This window comes from Microtus oregoni, unplaced genomic scaffold (assembly GCF_018167655.1).
Source record: "Microtus oregoni isolate MIOR12 unplaced genomic scaffold, Mior012 000003F_ref0000135, whole genome shotgun sequence".
In the NCBI taxonomy this organism is placed as follows: Eukaryota; Metazoa; Chordata; class Mammalia; order Rodentia; family Cricetidae; genus Microtus; species Microtus oregoni.
Genome location: NW_024543062.1, coordinates 31,486,924 through 31,505,069, shown reverse-complemented (window position 1 = coordinate 31,505,069; position 18,146 = coordinate 31,486,924). Strand labels below are relative to the sequence as shown.

The 18,146-nt window shown below is 54.4% G+C and overlaps 1 protein-coding gene across 1 annotated transcript; it reads left to right on the top strand.

Annotated features, from left to right (window-relative positions):
* The first annotated feature begins 33 nt into the window (after positions 1-33).
* Positions 34-17,559, top strand: Mvk (mevalonate kinase). Its single transcript, XM_041648435.1, has 11 exons — positions 34-127; positions 1,029-1,120; positions 1,886-2,033; positions 5,445-5,589; positions 7,621-7,776; positions 9,378-9,481; positions 9,989-10,034; positions 12,554-12,644; positions 12,944-13,060; positions 15,614-15,767; positions 16,687-17,559. The coding sequence occupies exons 2-11, from the start codon at positions 1,043-1,045 to the stop codon at positions 16,833-16,835; spliced, it is 1,188 nt and encodes a 395-aa protein (XP_041504369.1). The 5' UTR covers positions 34-127; positions 1,029-1,042; the 3' UTR covers positions 16,836-17,559.
* The last annotated feature ends 587 nt before the right edge of the window (positions 17,560-18,146 follow it).

Here is an 18,146-nt window from a genome sequence, read left to right as displayed (position 1 = left end):
TCGGTTCGAGTTCTCTGATTGGCTCGAGGGAAGACGCGCCCGCCTCCGTGGGGCTGGGCGCTCCGGGATGGAGAAGACCGGGAGCTGCGGCCGAGGCTTTGGCACACCTGGACGCTGGCCGCAGCAGGTGAGAGGCCTCGGCTGCGGGGCGGGCGGCGAGGACCGGGGCCCCGGACACCCCAGGCCAGGCGCCCCATTCCTCTGCCTTAGTTTCCTTGGTCGGAGCGGTCGGCGGCATCAGATCGGACAGTCGGTGTCTGCTAGTGGGGTGGTTTGTGTGAGGCAGTTCCGGTGAAGTCTTAAACTCGGGTGATTTTACCTTAGTTATAACAATGCAAAAATGCATGCACCCGTAAATCCAGAAAAAACACTCATTAGACTCTGCCTTGCAGAAGTTCTTGTTCAAATACCCAACACCGGGTATAACAGGTGTGTCCTGCAGCCTTATTTATTATTCTGACAGTTAGCTGTGGACTCAATGTCTGGGAATAATTCTTTCCTTTTTTAAGATTTTATGTAAACCTCCCTTTACCACACCATCAAACACATGGCCTTCCTCATAGTAGGCAAGCCCTTCACTAGTGAGCGGTGCACTCTGAGGCCATGTCAGTTTCTACCTTCAGTAGTGATAGCAATGAGCTGGAGCCGAGAACCAGCCAGTGCTGAGTAGCTGTCTAGTCAAGGAGCTATTTGGCAGACAGACATTGCTGCTTCCCAGTCCTTTGGTTTCAGTCTCTGGTGTTGCCCTATTTGGCATGTGGGAAACAGATTCATGGTGTTTTCTCTCTCTCTCTCTCTCTCTCTCTCTCTCTCTCTCTCTCTCCTTTTCTGTCTGAGAGTTTCTCTACATGGTTCTGGCTGTCGTAGAGCTCACTCTGTAGACCAGGCTGGCTTTGAACCCAGAGATCCCTCCTGCCTCTGCCTCCCAAACGCTGGGATTAAAGACATGTGTCACAAAGCCCAACCTTTCTGATGTGACTAATTAACATCTAGGCACCCTTGTTCCCCTCTCTCCTATTCCCTCTCAGGAGTCTCAGGAGCCATGTTGTCAGAAGTCCTGCTGGTATCTGCTCCCGGGAAAGTCATTCTCCATGGAGAACATGCTGTGGTCCACGGCAAGGTAAAAAGTCCCCGGAGCCCTGAAGAATTGAGTATTACTTCTCTCTGACTCTGAATTTGAAGAAGATAAAAGAAAGGCCTGAGGGGTGGACTGGATGAATCTCTCCAGCCAAACAAACCTTAAATTGCTAAAGGACTTCTGGCCACCTAGTATAATACCAGAAAGATGGCGTGTAAACCCTCACAAGTTGAGTGGAATCACCAAGGAAGTTTGTGTTAGGGAAAAGAGCTCAGAGGAGTGGACTCTGGGGTGTCCCAGTGTTGGGAAATTGGAGACAGGGTCTGGTAGAGGTGTTGAACACATGCATTATCTCATTTAATCCTCGGAGCTAGCCCAGGGGTGCAACTTCGTAGTCTTCTGTCTTACAGGGAGGGAAACTGAGGCTTGGGAGAGAATTGGTAACATGACCAAGCACATAAGCACATTATACCTTCACAAGGCAGGGTGTGAGCCTGAGTGGTTCTGAACTCAAAACTTAGATTTTTTTTTCCATTCCCTGGAACTGTCACTTTATGGTTTTGTCTGTGCATATGCGTGTGTGTGTGCTTGCACGCATGTGTGCTGTGTGTAAGGTAGGAGATGAACTTCGGTATTGTTCTTCAGGAGGCACTGTTGCTTCTTTCTCATTGTTTTAGAGCCTTCTGGAATGGCGAGGCTAGACAGCCAGTGAACCCCAGGGACCCTCCCGCCTACAACTCTGAAACATGGATGTCAGGCTATGAGCCGTTCACCCTTGGCTTACTGCTTCTGCCTTTTGTCCTATAGGTGGCCCTGGCGGTGGCCTTGAATTTGAGAACGTTTCTACTGCTTCGACCACAGAGCAATGGGAAAGTGAGCCTCAGTTTACCAAACATTGGTATTAAACAGGTCTGGAATGTAGCCGAGCTTCAACTGCTGGACACAAGCTTTCTTGGTTAGTACAAAGGGGGAGCCAGGTGTGGTAAGAGCCTGGCCCCTGAAGAAAGTGGGGAGCTGGTGACGGGGTAGTTACTTCAGGCTGTCTTTAAGGGATCCAGAGGACAGCCATTTAGAGAGGTTTCTCTTCTGACCTCTGACCTCAAAAAATTGGTTTTACTCATTTAGTATTTGATTTGATTTTGTTTGTTTGTGGCAGTTACTCTGTGGACCAGGCTGTCCTGAAATGCACAGAGATCTGCCTATGTCTGCCTCTCAAGTGCTGGGGTTAAAGGCGTGTGCCCCTGTGCTCAGCTGGTCATCCTAAACTTGTGAAAACTTGTCCCTACACCACTGGCTGTTGGGGGCACATCCTTTAGACCCATGCAGAATGAAAACCTCACGCTGTGGTGTCCATTGCCCTTCTCGTTGCTATGACGAAGCCACTTAAGGAAGGGTGTATTTGGGCTCTCCATCCTGCTCGTGGCAGGAGTGTGAAGTGGCCAGCCACATTGCCTCTGCAGTCAGGAAGCAGAGAGATGAGTGGATGGATGTTGGGCACAGTTCCATTTCTTTAACCCTCTCTAGAAACACCTTCATCCACGTGTTTTCTAGGTGACTCTAAATCCTGCCAATATTAGCTAGTGTATTCCCAGTACCCAGGAGGTAGAGGCCAGAGGGTCAGAAATTCCAGAACAGCTTCAGCTGTATGGTAAATTCGAGGCCAGTCTGGGCTACACAAGACCACATCAAAGAAAACAAGATAAAAGAGAACAAAAGGTGTAAGTGTCACAGTTGTGCAATGGCACACGTGCTAGTGTAAGATGGTGTACATGTGTAGGAGGGTCTGGAGAAGAGGCATCAGCCATCAGCGTTGCTTAGATCCTGGGGAAGGTGCTGTGACGAGAAGCCTTCAGTTTCTGCCTTTAGTCTGTGGTTGCTGCTGAGTATAGGGCTGGGGAGCCCAGCGGCGGAGTATACGCTTAGCATATGCGAGGCCCTGGGTTTACTCTCCAGCACCACTAGAAATTATTTAAAAGGCCAAAGGAAGTTACGTTTATTACAGGCAAGTCCAGTCAATACTAATGAAGCGTTGCTAAATTCCTTCCCGGGGAAACGTAAACGACACCCACCCTTCTTCTAAGGTCCCAGCGACAACCCAGGCACAGTTCCACTAGAGCTCACCCTGGGGAATCCATGAGTTCATTGGGCTTCCTTATTGGGTACAGGTCAGGGGTTACCTATTGGGGTGTGGGTGCCCCACCAAAAAGTCTTCACCTGGCAGGAATGATGCCTCTCATGAAGTCACATAGATGGAGCCCAGCTATCCTAGCCCCTCCCTGCAGCCATGTGCTTCTGGGGCAGAGTTGCATACAGCTTGTGGTAGGGAGCCAGTAGATGCCCAGGTGAGGGTCCTACGACCTCCCTATACCTCTGTGAGGGGGTGCACGGTCAACAAACCCAGCTGGGATCATTGCTTTTGCAAGGGGGCACTGCTGAATTCCCCAAGATGGTGGTTGCCTGGCTCAGTAGACAGTCAGGAATAACTTGAGGTGGTAGACACCTCATAGCTTCAGCTCCCCAAGTACCACCCTGGGCATTCTGGCGCTAGCCAGTCAGGATTGACTTTGGGAGAGGGAATTTCTTGTTTTTGAAACAGCGTCGGGCCATACTATGCTTTTCTTTCAGGGTGTCAGCACTAGCTTCCCATGCCCATAGCCCAGAGCCCCTGTGCTGCTGCTGCTGGGGGCGTGGGAAGAGCGGTGACTGAAGGCATTTGGGCTGGTTCCCATGTGTCAGCAGGGCCCCTGCCCCATGGCCTGGTCTGACTCCCAGGATGCTCATCTTCTCTGGCTCACGCCTCCTCACTAGAAACAGCATTTCTTGGCCAGGCCAGCCGAGGGCGAGTGAGAGCCCTCCCGGGACTACTTCCAGCTGCCCCTGAGCCCTGTCACCTGCCACCAGAGACGGAGTGTGATGACCGCTTTGGTCTGTGGCTCAGCAGTGGAGGGCTGGGCTTGATCCCCAGTAGACGGAAAGAAGGATGAGGGCTGTCAATCTAGAGCAGTTCTTTCCTGTCTGCTGGGCTTTGGAATTGGCTGGGGGCTTTGTTCTTTTTTTCTGTGTATATGGGTTCTTGGCCCTGCCTTTCTGCTGTAGAGGATTGGAACAGGCGGTGGGAACTGACTGTATTCCCACTGGTACCAATGGTGGGAACTGAGTATATTTTACAAGACGTTCCCTGGGTGACTCCTGCACCCTCCTCAGTTCCGAGCCTCTGGGACTTGCCTTCCATGGCAGCAGGCAGTCTGTAGGATGGCACCATCCCTGAGGACCAGCAACTGCTTTTCTGAGTCAGTGTCTGAAGCAACAACAGCCAGGCATGGCCGAGAACACACAGACCCACTGGCGAGTCCGGGCAAGTCTCTGCTGATGCCAGGCCCGGGAGCGATGGTGTGTGAGCTGACTGGCAGTTGTTGTGAAGACCCAGCAGGAGAAAGGGTTGGTGCCAGGGTTGTAAGTCTGCCTCAGTAGGAGACCACAGGGTCTTCTTGGAGACTGGCTGCCACTGCTCCCTCCACATACTAACAGACAGTGAACAGGTACTGAGCACAGGTGTCAGACCGGGAGCCGAGCATGGTCTCCGCTGGCAGTCCCCAAAGCAGGTGATTCTGTTCATCTGCATTTTACGAATGTAACAATGGCGGCTTGGAGGCTGCACCTCCATTGTGGCTACAGAAAGGCCTACACAGGTCTCTACACTCCAAGATTGGTCTGTCTCCATCACAGAACTCTGCAATGCTGGTGTCTCCTTGACCTCTTGGTCTGGCCCTCTAGAATGTACCGTGAATCTATTCAGCACATATGTCCTGAACCCTTAGTGGATGCCCTGAACTTTCCTAACAGCCACGCCCCACTCCATTCCACCTGCTGACCCGAGACTGGGCGTGATCTGTGAAGTCGAGCTGGTTAGACTTGCTCAGCCTCGTGTGTGTGTGTGTGTGTGTGTGTGTACGCACACACGGAGGATGGAGCCCAGGACCTGGCACGTGCTAAGTGAGGGCCTTGCCCACATCCCCAGACCTTTTGCTAATTGTCTTTGAGAGAGGGAGAAGTCGTTGGGGATCACCTTACTGCTCCCTTTGGTTTTGAAGGCTCGAGGTGAAGCGAAGGCTTGTACACAGCATGTGCTCAGATTATTAGTTCAGGACTCGCTCCAGGCCGGGAGCCATGCTGAGTCCTGAGTGCCTGGTCTTTATGTTCATAGTCAAAGTCAAGACCCACGCCTAAGGCTGCCTACCGCCTAAACTGGAAGCAAACCGATACACCTGGCTGGTTGCTGGGACCCTGTTTGTCCCCATGCTATCCCACTGTGTTCTGGGGTTTACAGAAGCCCTCTCAGCTGCCTGTTTGTTTGCTTGTGTAACAGAGCAAGGCGATGGCCCAGCACCCACCCCAGAGCAACTGGAGAAGCTGAAGAAGGTGGCGGGCCTCCCCGGGGACTGTGTCGGCACTGAGGGCCTGGCAGTGCTCACCTTTCTGTACCTGTACCTGACTATCTGCCGGAAGCAGAGGTGTGTGCATGATCTGTAGGAGTCCGCCCAGACTCTCCTGGGAAGTGTTTTGGTTGCCACTGTTACTGGAGAATCCCTGTGCCTCATGGGTCTCTAGGGATGATGGCCATAGGTGGTGCATTCAGTGATGCAGCGGCTCGGAAGAGAGGCTTCACCTGTTTATTCCTGAGGAAGCAGAGGCCCCGGAGTTAGACAACCCGAAGACCATTCAGCTGGTTAGGCCATAGAGATGACATGCACCCAGTTGACATGAACACTGACATGTTGTCCCTGTACTGTGTCCTCTGCTGCTTGAGTTCAGGAGGACAAAGGCTTTGCTGCATTCTTATTCCTCAGGGTGGCCTCTTTGTGGTATGGCCGGAGAGGCACGTGTGTCTCGTCTTGCTACAGTTAGCGGAGTGAAGCCTGAGTTCTCTCTTCAGAGAGACCTGGGAAGCTGGTGCCTCGAGCCTGACAGAGCCGTGGAGACAGCATCACAGGCGCTCTGAAGGATGGCGGCAGGCCTCTTGCCCTCATTTGAGCTGCTTGCCCTCTCTGAGGCTCAGCTTTCTCATCTGTGAAGTGGTGCATTGTTAGCACCAGGCTCTGAGGGTAGTAAGGTTTAATCTGACGAAAGTGCGGAGCTCAGAGCCTGGCATGTGGCTTGATGCATCATTACTGTGACCACTAACCATTTCCTCTGGCTGGATGTGGTGACACCAGTGCTCAGGTAAAGTGAGGCAAGAAGACTGCCCTGAGTCCTCATGTGCATGGGCTCCAGCATGACTTCCAGGATAGGCTGTCAGCCTAGGCTTCATTGTGAGACCTTGTCCAAACAATCCAAGCGCAGCACCAAGCAGAACTAGGGATGTGGCCAGTTATTTACCTGGCATGCGTGAAGCCCTGGGTTCTGTCCCCATTGTCACATATAGCCTGGTGTGGTGGTGCACACTATAACCAGTACCTGTGAGCCAGAGGCTGGCTGGTCAAGCTCAGCGCCATCCTCATCTGCTTAGCAACTTTAAGTCAGACTGGGCTTCATAAGACCCTTTCCAAAATGGCATGAGCTCACAGAGTAAATTCATTATTAATTAATAATATGTATAGTTTCCTCAAGAATCAATAAGGTGGGTTAGGAGTATAATTAAAATGGTAACATGGCCATTACCATGACAGGCATGCTGTATATAGTAGTTTGGGGTTTGTTGTTGTTGTTGTTGTTTTTGAGGCATGTAGCCCTGGTTGGTCTGGGCCTCACTGTGTAGACCAGGCTAGCCTGTGCCGTGTCACCAGTGTTCTTCTTTATGTGAGGGGAAAGGCAGAGCATCAGATGCTGGCCCCGCCACCAGGCCCTGTGTTGGGGACATTGCATAGGTGGCTGGCACTTGTACCTGACTTGGAGATTTTCTGCTTGGGCAGCACGCATCCCTTCAGTGGGTCGGGGCAGAGTCTCCCATCTGCATAGGGTGGGCATGTGTATTTTGATGTCTACAAGGTGGGAACAGGACTTAGAAAAAGCTAACACTGTCGGGCGTTACTTGAGGGAGGTCTGTGTGTGGTGGTATAGCTGCTCTTTTAACTGATCTGCAGCAGACCCGGGTCCCGTGTGTCAGGAGGGGTGTCTGGTGGGAGAGGCCACCTGGGAACACAGGCAGCCACGGAGGGAGATGACGTGTGGATCTTCAGAGCCTAGTGATGGCCCTTGTGGGTGTTTTGGGGAAGCGTCCAGTGAAAACATTTGGTGACCTCTGGAAAGATGGGTGGGAGATGATGTGGCACAAGGCTGTGCCAGACAGACGGACAGCTGGTGCTGAGAGCCAGGCCAGAAAGGAACCCAGCTGTGTGTGTGTGTGTGTTTGGGGATGGGGGCTAGTTCACAGTGATGTAAGTCTGGCACCTGTTTCCTGGTTGTCTGAGTCACCTTCAGTTGCCACCATCCAGTGGTCCAGGTGATCAGCCAGCCACTCCCCCAATGTCCATTCCTGGGCCCGGGGTCCCATAGGTACTTCACACTGTCAAAGGAGTCATGCTTTGTGCCCCGGTGTGTTTCAGGAAACTCCCGAGCCTGGACATTGTAGTGTGGTCAGAACTGCCCCCTGGGGCAGGCTTGGGCTCCAGTGCCGCCTACTCGGTGTGTTTGGTGGCTGCCCTCCTGACTGCCTGCGAGGAGATCACCAACCCGCTCAAGGACAAGGGTGCTGTAGGCAGGTAATGCCTGTCTTTGCCTTGTCCTTCCTGTGATGGAGCAGTGAGTAGCACTGGGGCTCAGAACACTGGTACCTGTCTGAACCTTAGCTTCCCCCTGTGTGAAAGGGATAGCTTTGCCTTTCCTATAGGGTTTTTAAACTCTGTCTGTCTCTGTCTCTCTGATGTAGGTCAGGGTACTCTTAGGTGTCAGTCCTTGCCTTTACCTTGAGTACTAGGTACAACACTGGGTACAACAGCCTGGTTGGTGTGTGAGCTCCCAGAGTCCCGTTTCTGCTCACAGTGCTAGGATTACAGGTGTGTGTCACCTCCCAGCTTTACATGAGGTTTGGGGTCAGCTCAGCTCCTCTTGCCTGTACAGCGAGTCTCTACCTGCTTGAACCTTCTCTCCTTTGCTTTTTTTTTTCTTTCTTTTTATTTATGAAAGTGTCTTGCTTCATAGCACAGATTGTTCTGTAACTCATAACCCTCCTGCACCAGCCTTCCAGATGCTGGGGTTACAGTGTGTCCCCTCACACCCAGCCAAGCCAGTTCACCTCCTGCACCAGCCTTCCAGATGCGGGGGTTGGTTACAGTGTATCCCTCACACCCAGCCAGTTCACCTTTAGCCACTGGCACACACTACTGTGTGAGTTGCAGATCCATGGTCCTCACCGCACACACAGGAGAAAACCCAGAGGCAGCAGCTGCCTCAGCAAGGCGCTGGGCTGTTTTTGCATACGCTCAGGAGCTGTGGTCCCAGTACCTGTTTTAGGCCCCTGTGCCCCAGGCATCATATAACAGCGTGGTGTGTTCTTCCACCTCGTGGCATCTTTGTGAAGGAGGTACTGCTGTCTCGTCTTTGGCAGATGAGAGAGAAGGAGTAGCTGGAGGATTTGAGTAGTGGCTGGCGTCCGACCAGCCCGCAGCACCCCACACAGCTCTGCAGGGGAAAGGGCATTTCCAGAAAAGAGCCACACTGAGGCAGGGGTAGGGGGTTGCTCTTCCGGGTTCCGACTAGTGTTTGATCTGGTCACGTGCTGGCCCTGAGCCCACCCACGCTGTTCCACAGGAGGCTCCTCTGCTTCCAGGAGGTTCAGAGGTGAGTGGTGCCTACCAGAGACTCACAGTGGTGGTGTCTTTGTTCTGAGGTGGGGTCTTGCTGTGTGAGGCTGGGCTCACACTATTGCTGTTATTGCCTCGATCTCCCAAGTACACAGTGTGCCACCGTGGGTGCTGCCACACTGACTGCTGCCAAGCCACCCCTGCAGGCCACGTGCCCGTGTAGACACGAGGCCTGCCTCCAGCCATGCCTGACGTGGGCCAGAAGAGAGTGAGGACAGTGGGGCTCGGAGAGGTTAGTTGACAGTTCAGAGTCAGTCATCTAGTGAGAGCACAGCACACTGGGAAGCCGAGGCCTGGGCCTCTCCTGCTGCGCTGTGTGGTTTCAGAGGAAGGGAAGGCAAGGCTTGGTGTCATCTTGAGCTAAGAGGACAACTCTTCTGCTCCTTCTGAGCTCCTGTGCCCAATCACATCAGCCCTGGGCTTGGGGTAGCCTGTGCTAGCAGCGGGTCCTCCCACAGCTCCTTCTGCTGTCTAAAGTGACCCTCACTCTGTATGCCCAGGTGGCCTGACGAGGACCTGGAGTTGATTAACAAGTGGGCCTACGAGGGAGAGAGAGTGATCCACGGGAACCCCTCCGGCGTGGACAATGCTGTCAGCACCTGGGGTAGGTCTGTTTGCTTCCTCATCCTTCCTGCGAGGCTCGTTGCTTTCGTAGGTGCCCTGACTCTTGGCGTAGGGCGATGAGGAAAAGAGCATGTTTGTATTCAAGGGGAAGGGAAGATCGCAGGGCCATGCCTCTCTGAAGGTTGGGCTCAGGCCCTGGGAAATAGTACACCCCACTGATCTCTGTCGGGGAGTCACAGGGGACTGTTGGTATGGAGTTGGCAGACCACACAAGCAACGTTCCATCCTTGCACGACGCTTGCTTACAGGCCTGGCCTCTGAGCCCTGGGCCTTTACCTCACCACATGGGCAATGACTAAGGAAGCCGGCAGCTCAGAAGGCCAAGGTCCCAAGGGCCTTAATACCCTTTGGGTCCTCCACGGCTGAAGCTGGAACGGATGGGTGCATCATTCAGCCTGGCATGTGGTGAGGCTACACTGACCTCACACTGTCTCAGAGTGCAGATCTGAGCCTTCCCTGTCATGATGGCTGCTGTCCCTCTCTTTAGGAGGAGCCCTGCGCTACCAGCAAGGGAAGATGTCATCCTTGAAGAGGTAACTCAGGCTTCGTGACCAGGCTTAGCAGAGCTGCTCCGCATGTCCAGGAAGAGCACTGTACCTTTGTGAAGTTGTGAGGGGTGGTTGTCCTTGTCCCCTTCCTGCTGTGGCCGTATCACATTGTGAGGCCTGGGGCACAGCAAGGCCTGCCTAGCCACTGTCTCTCCTCCCCATGCCAACTCTTCATTGTGATGAAAGGTGAAAGTGTTACTGCCCCTTCCTCTTGAAGCCCAGCTGGTTCCCAGACTCTGTCTGTCTGTCCATTCATTTAGTAAGCAGTGGGTACTGCCTTCCTTCTGATGGCACATACGGGGCGTAGGAGCATAGGCATACCTCCCGGGAGTTTCTGGGAGCGCTTGCTGTGAGTGAGGGTGGGTGAGTTGGGGTTTACAGGTAAGTGTGGAAACCCACACAGGACAAAGGGGTGTTATGGAGGCCAGCAAGGCTTCTGTGGAATGGAGCCTGCAATGGGAGGCTCAGGCAAGGCTCAGAGCGGAGGGCTTGGCTGCTTTGCATGTCTGTGCCCCACCTGGTCAGGCTCAATGTTGGTACGCAGTGCTTTTGTTGCCAATGGAAATGTTGGGGACGGGTTGGATGGTGGCAAGTAGGAGCCCACTGGGGCTGAGGTGGGTCACGTGGTGGTTTATGTGTTGGGGAGGGTCACTGGTGCTTTCTTGCCGTCTTCACCCTTGGCGCTTGTCTCAGACAGGCACCAGGTCCTGGCACACTGCCCCAGCCAGCTGAGTCACTCCTCTAGTGGCTAACAGGGCCACTCATCTCTGACCCCAGCCTCTTCCAGTTTTGGCCTTAACAAGTCTGCCCTGGGGCTTTTCAGCCTTGTTTCCACCAGGATTAGGCTGGATCCTTACTGGGGGGGGGGGGGGGGGTCTGTACCTTGCAGGTGTTCAGTGCATGCCTGCCCTCTACACCCCTCAGCTGTGATGATCAAAAGTGTTCCTTAGTGCAGCTGGTTGGAGGTCAGGTGGGGTTTCCAGAGCCACTTCTGAGGTAGCCCCAGGGCAGTGGCCTGACGGACTAGGAGTCAGGCAGCTGTGGGGAGGGAACAGCCTCTGGGAGAGCGGATGCGAGTGCAGAGGTCCCGTGGCTGTGCAGAACAGGGGTGAGGAGGCCAGGGTACTGATGATGTGCTCACTAGGGAAGGAAAAGATGGGATGACCTGGATCAGGGGAAGCCAGGCCCAGACTACACACACACTTCCAGAGCACAGTCCTAAGTGTTGACCCCTGGACACGATAGGTTTGGTGAGGACTGGCAGCAAGCCTTTAGCAGAGAATGTGGGTGAAGATGAAGATGGGATTCCCAAGCTCCCCAACCCCCAAGCCAGTCCCGCCTTCATCCTACAGCTGGCTCAACAGGGAAGCTTCTCCCCAAAGCCAAAAGGGCACCTTTCTGTATACAGCACCTTGTTTGTGGTGTGGCTCCAGGTCCAGCCTCCCTGAACACTGCCCTTTTGATGACAGGCAGTCTGCTCATCTTAGGAAGCTTAGAAAAGACAAGCACCACCCTCCATCCTGAGCTTCTGGGTGTTGAGCTAGTAGGACAGTGGCCTCTCCGCTACTGGACCTTAGTCTTGAACTGTAAAGAGGGCAAATAAAGGTGTGGGTTCCACAGCCTGCAGCTGTCTCACAGAGGTGCATCCAGGTTCTCTGCCTCCATCCCCGCCCCAGCTCTCTGAAGGGCAGAGTGGTTGGCCAGTAAGAGCGGCTGGTTCCTCCAGAGGCTGCTCACACAAGGACAGTCAGGACTGCACAGCTTCCCTAGGGCCATGCTGGGGCATCTGCGTAGTGCAGCCGCTGGGCTGCTCTCTTCTCCACAGCAGCTGGGGCTTTGACTCCTGTGGCTGCCTCAGGCTTCCTGCCCGGATTGTTGCTCTGGGCACTGTAGAAGGGGTTCATGGGTGCCTCTGCAGTCCATCCAGTCTGCTTGCTCCCTCCCACAGGGACCACTACAGGTGTGTGAGAGAACAGGCAACCCTAAGCTAGAAATCTAAACTCAAACATGGTGCCCCAAAGTTTTTGGATTGCAGAATATTTCAGGTTTAGATTGAGGACAGTCAGCAAGTGACACCCATGTAGAGACTCCTGAATTCCTAGAACCTTAAGACCTGGAACGTTCCTGCAGAAGGATAAACATGTCTCCTGCTTGTGTCCCTCTTCATCCCCACCCAAGCTTCAAGGTTGGGCACCAATGAGTCTCCGCCCCTTCCCGCACTCTACCATAGCTACTTTGAACCCAGTGAAGGCTTATGACCTCATTGTCCAGGCTCAGCAGATGCTGTTCTGCACCAGCCTCTTACCCTAGTGGTCTTTATCCCTCACGGATGGCAAAGCCTTGGAGGATCTCTTTCCTCCCCTCTGCCTGCTAGTCCCTAGACTAAGCTGGGGTCCTCCCGTGTGCTATCCTTATGACATACCTTCCTGGGCCTCCACTTCTGTACCAGGATGGGGTAGAGTCCCGGGCCTGGTTCCTCCATCCTGCCTTTTTTCTCATTGCAGGCTCCCGGCCCTGCAGATCCTGCTCACTAACACCAAGGTCCCGCGAAGTACCAAGACGCTCGTGGCTGGCGTCAGAAGCAGGCTAATCAAGGTGCTCCTGGGTGGAGGGGTGCTGTGGGTGTTGGGGACAGGGGACTCTGAGGAGGGGAATCTGTGGACAGAAAGGAAGATGCTGACTGCTAGACTAGAGTCAGGACCGGTGAGTTTTGGAACCGGCCTGCTCCTTTAGTCACTGGCTTTGTGCAAGGATCCCAGCAGATGTTAGGGCAGCAGCAGGACAGAGGCCAGGCCAGAGGAGACTTCCCGGGGGCTGGTGTAGATGGTGCCCCACTATACAGCAGGGCACTCCTCTATCCTTAGACTTCGTGTTCTGCCCTTCCTTCCCTCCAGTTTCCTGAGATCGTGGCCCCGCTCCTGACCTCGATTGATGCCATATCCCTGGAGTGTGAGCGCGTGCTCGGAGAGATGGTGGCAGCTCCAACCCCGGAACACTACCTTGTTCTAGAAGTAAGTCCACCACTGGCCAGCTCCTCACCCTGCTGCTGGCCCAGGGCTGGACCCTGGAAGCCTGGCCCTTGGGCAGGTGGGGTCACAAGATTAAGAAGCAGCTCACATGAACAGACACTTCATCTTGCTGACCCCCATTCCCTGTTTGTCCTGGGGAGATGCCGACCTTCATGGTTCCCGCTCTGTGCTGGCTACGGGTGTCCACTCAACAGCCACCTGCTGCTTCTGATCAGGTGGGTTCTGAAGTTGTTCTGTGGGCCTCTAACCATGGCCAGCACCATTCATGCTATGCTAGTGTGGCACAGAAATCCCACGATCAGCATTTGAGCAGGCCAGTGTCTGAATTCTCTTTCATTCACCGCCTGCTGGTGGCCTCACTGGGGTGTCACAAGCTCAGAGAGCCAAGGGCTGTCTCTCAGACATGGGCCAGCTGGTCTGATTTACAGGCTGATGGTAAAATGCCATCTGGCCTCCCTGAGAGTACTAGGGCTCAGCAGTCCCTGGCTGAAGTAGCCGAGCAGTGGCAGGTCGTAGGAAGGTGCAGGCAGGGTCCCCTCCAGATGACCCGGCATGCTCCTGCTCTGCTTGGCCTACCTCCTGCCACCCCGTTGCTCCTGGCATTCCAGTGCAGCCTCTTGGGGTAACATCTCTCATGCTCCTTGCAGCTACCTTCGTCTCCATTTTACAGACTAAAAAGCTAAGGTCCAAAACAGCTGACTTCCTCCTGTGTTATCGAGCTAGTGGGTAGCAGAGCCAGGACCCTAATTGATGCCCGTGTATGCCTCCACTCAGCCGATTTTATTTTGATTTTTTTGAGACAGGATCACACTGTGTAGCCCTGGCTGGCCTGGAATTCACTGTATGGACCAGGATAGCCTCAGGCTCATAGGTGCGCCTACATTGTGCACCATCAACCTAGAATCATTGAGTGCTTTACTGAGCACCTACTGTGTGCTGGGCACAGGTCTCCATATAACCTGGAGCCTCTGACCTTATTTTTCAGACACCCTTCTGTGGTCCCCAAGCCTTGCTTCCCCTGCTTCCCCATCTCTCGTTTCCTTCCACATTCAGGATCTCAGATCCGAGCTGAAAAGAGTTGAGAAGCGCTCGCCAGGGCACTGCCAAGCCCCAGAGTGCTAGGGAGCAGTGCACCCATTACAGTGTGGGTATTTCTGGCTGCCACAGCCGCTGAAGTGCGCAGCTCTGTTCTTAGACAGCTCCGCACATGAACCAGCGAGCGATTCTCTCATGTCACACTCTGTCATCTGATCCTTGACAGATTTGGATCAGAATGTGACAGGTGTCTGGAACCTACCTTGACAACATGACACCTGGAGCTAGGCTTCTCCACATGCAGCCTGCCCGGACTGCCACCAGGCCACACTGTCTGCTTGTTTGTCAGAATGCTTGGAGCGTGGGGCGGGCCTGAGAGCAAGAGCACCTGGCAGACCCTGGCAGAGCTGCCTCGGTGTTGGACAGCCCTCAGTGCACAGGCATCCTGAGCTCCGTGCTCGGAGCAGAGCGCCGCACAGCACAAGGCCCACCAGATCCCCCGAACAAGAGGAGGCATTGCTAATGTCACCGGCACTGACTCACTCCTACTAGGTGGGTGGTCCCTGCCAGGTTTTTTTGCCCCTGGCCCTCAGCGCCCCCCTTTATAAAATGGGATGATATAGTAACACACACTGATGGCAGAATGTTTGCATAACACAGGCATTGTGCGAAAGTCCTTCCCTTCACACAACCAGGAGGCAGGCAGACCTCACACCATCTGTTTCCATGGGAGAAACACTCTAGCAAAGGACCCTGCCTCAGGGCTGAGAAGAGCCGAGCCCAGCCTCACCGCAGCTTGCCTGGGTTCCAGTCGCAGGAGAGAGTGCAGAGCCTGGCTGGATGTGCCTCTCTAGAGTGCAGTCTGCACCCATCGTCCAGTCAAAGGCCAGCAGGGGCTGCCTTCAGCGGTTACCCCTCGCTCCTTGTTGGTTGGCAAGCAGCAGTTTTATTGCACATAACTGAAGAAACCTAGACAAATACTTAGCTGTTTCCTCACTCGCAACCTTGCTGGGGTGACAGCCAGCTCAGAAGGCAGCAGTAAGGAGGCATATTGTTCGAGACATTTTCTCTCAAAAATGGCAAATCTGTCCCCACTAGCCTTAGCGGAAATGGAACTGTCTCCTAAGTGAGAGACCAGTGGTAATGGCTTCAAGCCTAACTTGATCCAGAGATTGAAGCTGGGTGGTTAGGAATCTGTCATGTGATCTGTGACCAAATGGAAGGTGGACAGGTTAGGTGGACAGTATCTGAAGTCAACTAGTTTTAGCTATCCAGTGACAGGTATCCTCTCCCTGCTTGTACACCTTAGATTACCTGCCTACCCCATGAGGGACAGGTTCATCTGTGGTGGGAGGATGAATCTGGTTCTGTTCATCCAAGTCCCACGTAGAGAACGTGAGCTATCCCACATCAGCCGCTGCCAGGTGGCCAGGAGACGTGGGCAGGGACAGAGGGTTCTCCTCGGGTGGCTCAGACAGGAACAGATGGCATCTTCTCCAGGAGCTGATGGACATGAACCAGCATCACCTGAATGCCCTGGGTGTGGGCCACACCTCCCTGGACCAGCTCTGCCAGGTCACAGCAGCACACGGACTGCACAGCAAACTGACAGGTGCAGGTGGCGGCGGCTGTGGCATCACCCTCCTGAAGCCAGGTACGGGGCTGGGGAGCCGGCTGCTAGCATGGACTGTGGTGGAGGACCCGCTGGAGGGCTCCCCAGAAAGGGAGGTTTGAGCTCTGCTTTGTGACCCTGGGCAAGTTAGTTAGCCTGGCTGTCCCTTTGTCTGCTCAGGGGGGAGCCTGTGGCTGAAAAGATCATCTGCCCCAAGCTGCTCCTGCCGCCTCCTGCCGCAGCTTCAGAAACAGCCAGGGCTGATTCCTGTCCCCTACCTCCCAGCCCACTCTTGGCTGTGGAACAGGGATAGGGTGACCTAGCGGCAGAGTGGAATGGCCATGCTCATTAGCCTTTGGGGGAAAGACCCAGTAGTAGACCTGAAGAGAGGCCCAGGCCAGGCCAGCGTGCAGGGAATTCTTGCTGCAGGCATCCGGTAGGTGTCCAGTGATACCACCCACCTCTACCCTCTCTGGCCTGCTTGCCCTCCTCCTTTTTCTCATCCCCTGTCTCCTCACTTTGTACAGCCCACCAGGGTTCCCAGAGCCCCTTGCTCTTGGTCGTGGCTTCTGGCTTTAAGGAGTGTGGGGAGCCTTCCTCTAGGAGATCCTGTATGGTAGCTACTGGTCCAAGACCAATGCTGGTTAGCAGAGAATGCTGTAAGAGCATGCCCAGGCTACCAGGTACTAGCCAGGCACTCTGGTAGTGGGGGTCTGGCTAGTGTCAGCTCGGTTCCCAGATAGGGAAACTGAGGCTCATGTGGGGATTAAGCCTGAAGCCACATGACCATCTGATGCTTGGTAAGCCTGGGTCCAGGTGATTAAAGCCCATTGAGGAAAGTTTGGGACTGGGCACATGGCTCATAGGTGCTGCAGAGATCCTCTGAGACTGCAAGACACGCAGCAGGGTGGGAGTGTCTGCCGAGTGCCGTCCGTCAGAGCTGACAGCCTTCCCTCTTCAGGTCTAGAGCGAGCCAAAGTGGAGGCTGCCAAGCAGGCCCTGACCAGCTGTGGGTTTGACTGCTGGGAGACCAGCATTGGAGCTCCTGGGGTCTCCATGCACTCGGCTGCCTCCGTAGACGACCCCGTCCGCCAAGCCCTGGGCCTCTGAGTGATGTGGCCCTGAGTCCTGCTGAGAAGCCTCTCCCTGGAGTCTTCTGGGACTGGACTTGAGCTCTGTGCTGGCCATACACCTTTCCTGCTGGTAGCGCCTCCCCAGTGTCCCGGCTGTACCCTGGCATTTCTGGAGCCAAACAGGCATCAGTTGTGGGGTCTCCTGAGATGGCAGCCTTCACCTTGGAGCTCTTGGGTACATCTGCCTGGGCCTGGCCTCCATCTGTCTCACTCAAACTCTGGCTCTTAGCCATGCACGCCTCTGTCCTGCCATTGAAGGCTCCTTAGGAACTGCCTGGCCTGTGGCTCCTGTCTACTGTTCTGCTGTCCGTACACAGGGATCGTCAGCTGAGGCTCCATGTGAACTCATGGGAAAGCCGCCCGTGGGGAAAATAAAAGAGATTGCGCAGGCAAAGCCTCAGGCCCTGCGGGAAGGCAGGGCTGGTGCCCTCTGTGCCTTCTTCCTCCTCCCTTCTTCAGTGCTCCCTGGTCCCTCCCTCCCTCCCTCCCTCCCTCTTTCTCTCCCTCCCTCCCTCGTGAGTTCTGAGGCAGAAAGGAATAAGACTCCCCTCACTTTGCAGTGTAGCTTGGAGAGGGAGTTTTTCTAGGTAGCACTTGCTGAATGGGGACAAGGACATCTGCCTCAGTCACAACAGAGCTGGGCTACCATGAGCACCCACCAGTGCACACAGCTCTAAAACCTTGGACATCTTTTTTTTTTTCCTGGCAGAGGGGGAAGATTGTGTTTGTTTTGTTTTTCAAGACAGGGTTTTTTTTTTCTCTTTGGAGCCTGTCCTGTAACTCACTCTGTAGACCAGGCTAGCCTCGAACTCAGAGATCTGTCTGCCTCCCTGAGTGCTGGAATTAAAGGCATGCAGCCACTACTTTCTGGCCTTCCCTCCCTTCTGATGTCAACTGGCTAGGTGGAGGGAACACCCTTCCCTCATACTCCTAGAATGGCAGGGTCCACCTCACCCACAGAACCCCTGGGAGCCGGGGCCACAGTAAAGATGGGCTGGACTAAACTTTGTTTGCCATGACTCGCTGTGTGTTTGCCCTCCGCCACTAGGGGGCAGCTGATACCTCTCCCAGCACCCTCAGGAGGAGGGTGGGTGGAAGCTGGGCTGGCGTACACCTTCTGTGCCCCTGCCCTTTCGAAGCAGTAATACATGAAGCAATAATATTCATCTGGGCACTCGCAAGCCAGCCCGTGCCTAACTTCACTACATAATCAGCAATCTCATGCTCATTTTACAAGCCAAGGAGCCAGAGCTCAGAGATTTGGGGTAGTTGTCTGAAGCCACGAAGC

Bases quoted from the DNA above. Each gene is read 5' to 3' on its own strand.
- Mvk (XM_041648435.1), top strand. From the start codon at position 1,043: ATGTTGTCAGAAGTCCTGCTGGTATCTGCTCCCGGGAAAGTCATTCTC. The intron at 7,777-9,377 runs GTAATGCCTGTC...CTGTATGCCCAG, and splicing joins GACAAGGGTGCTGTAGGCAG to GTGGCCTGACGAGGACCTGG. The intron at 13,061-15,613 runs GTAAGTCCACCA...CATCTTCTCCAG, and splicing joins AACACTACCTTGTTCTAGAA to GAGCTGATGGACATGAACCA.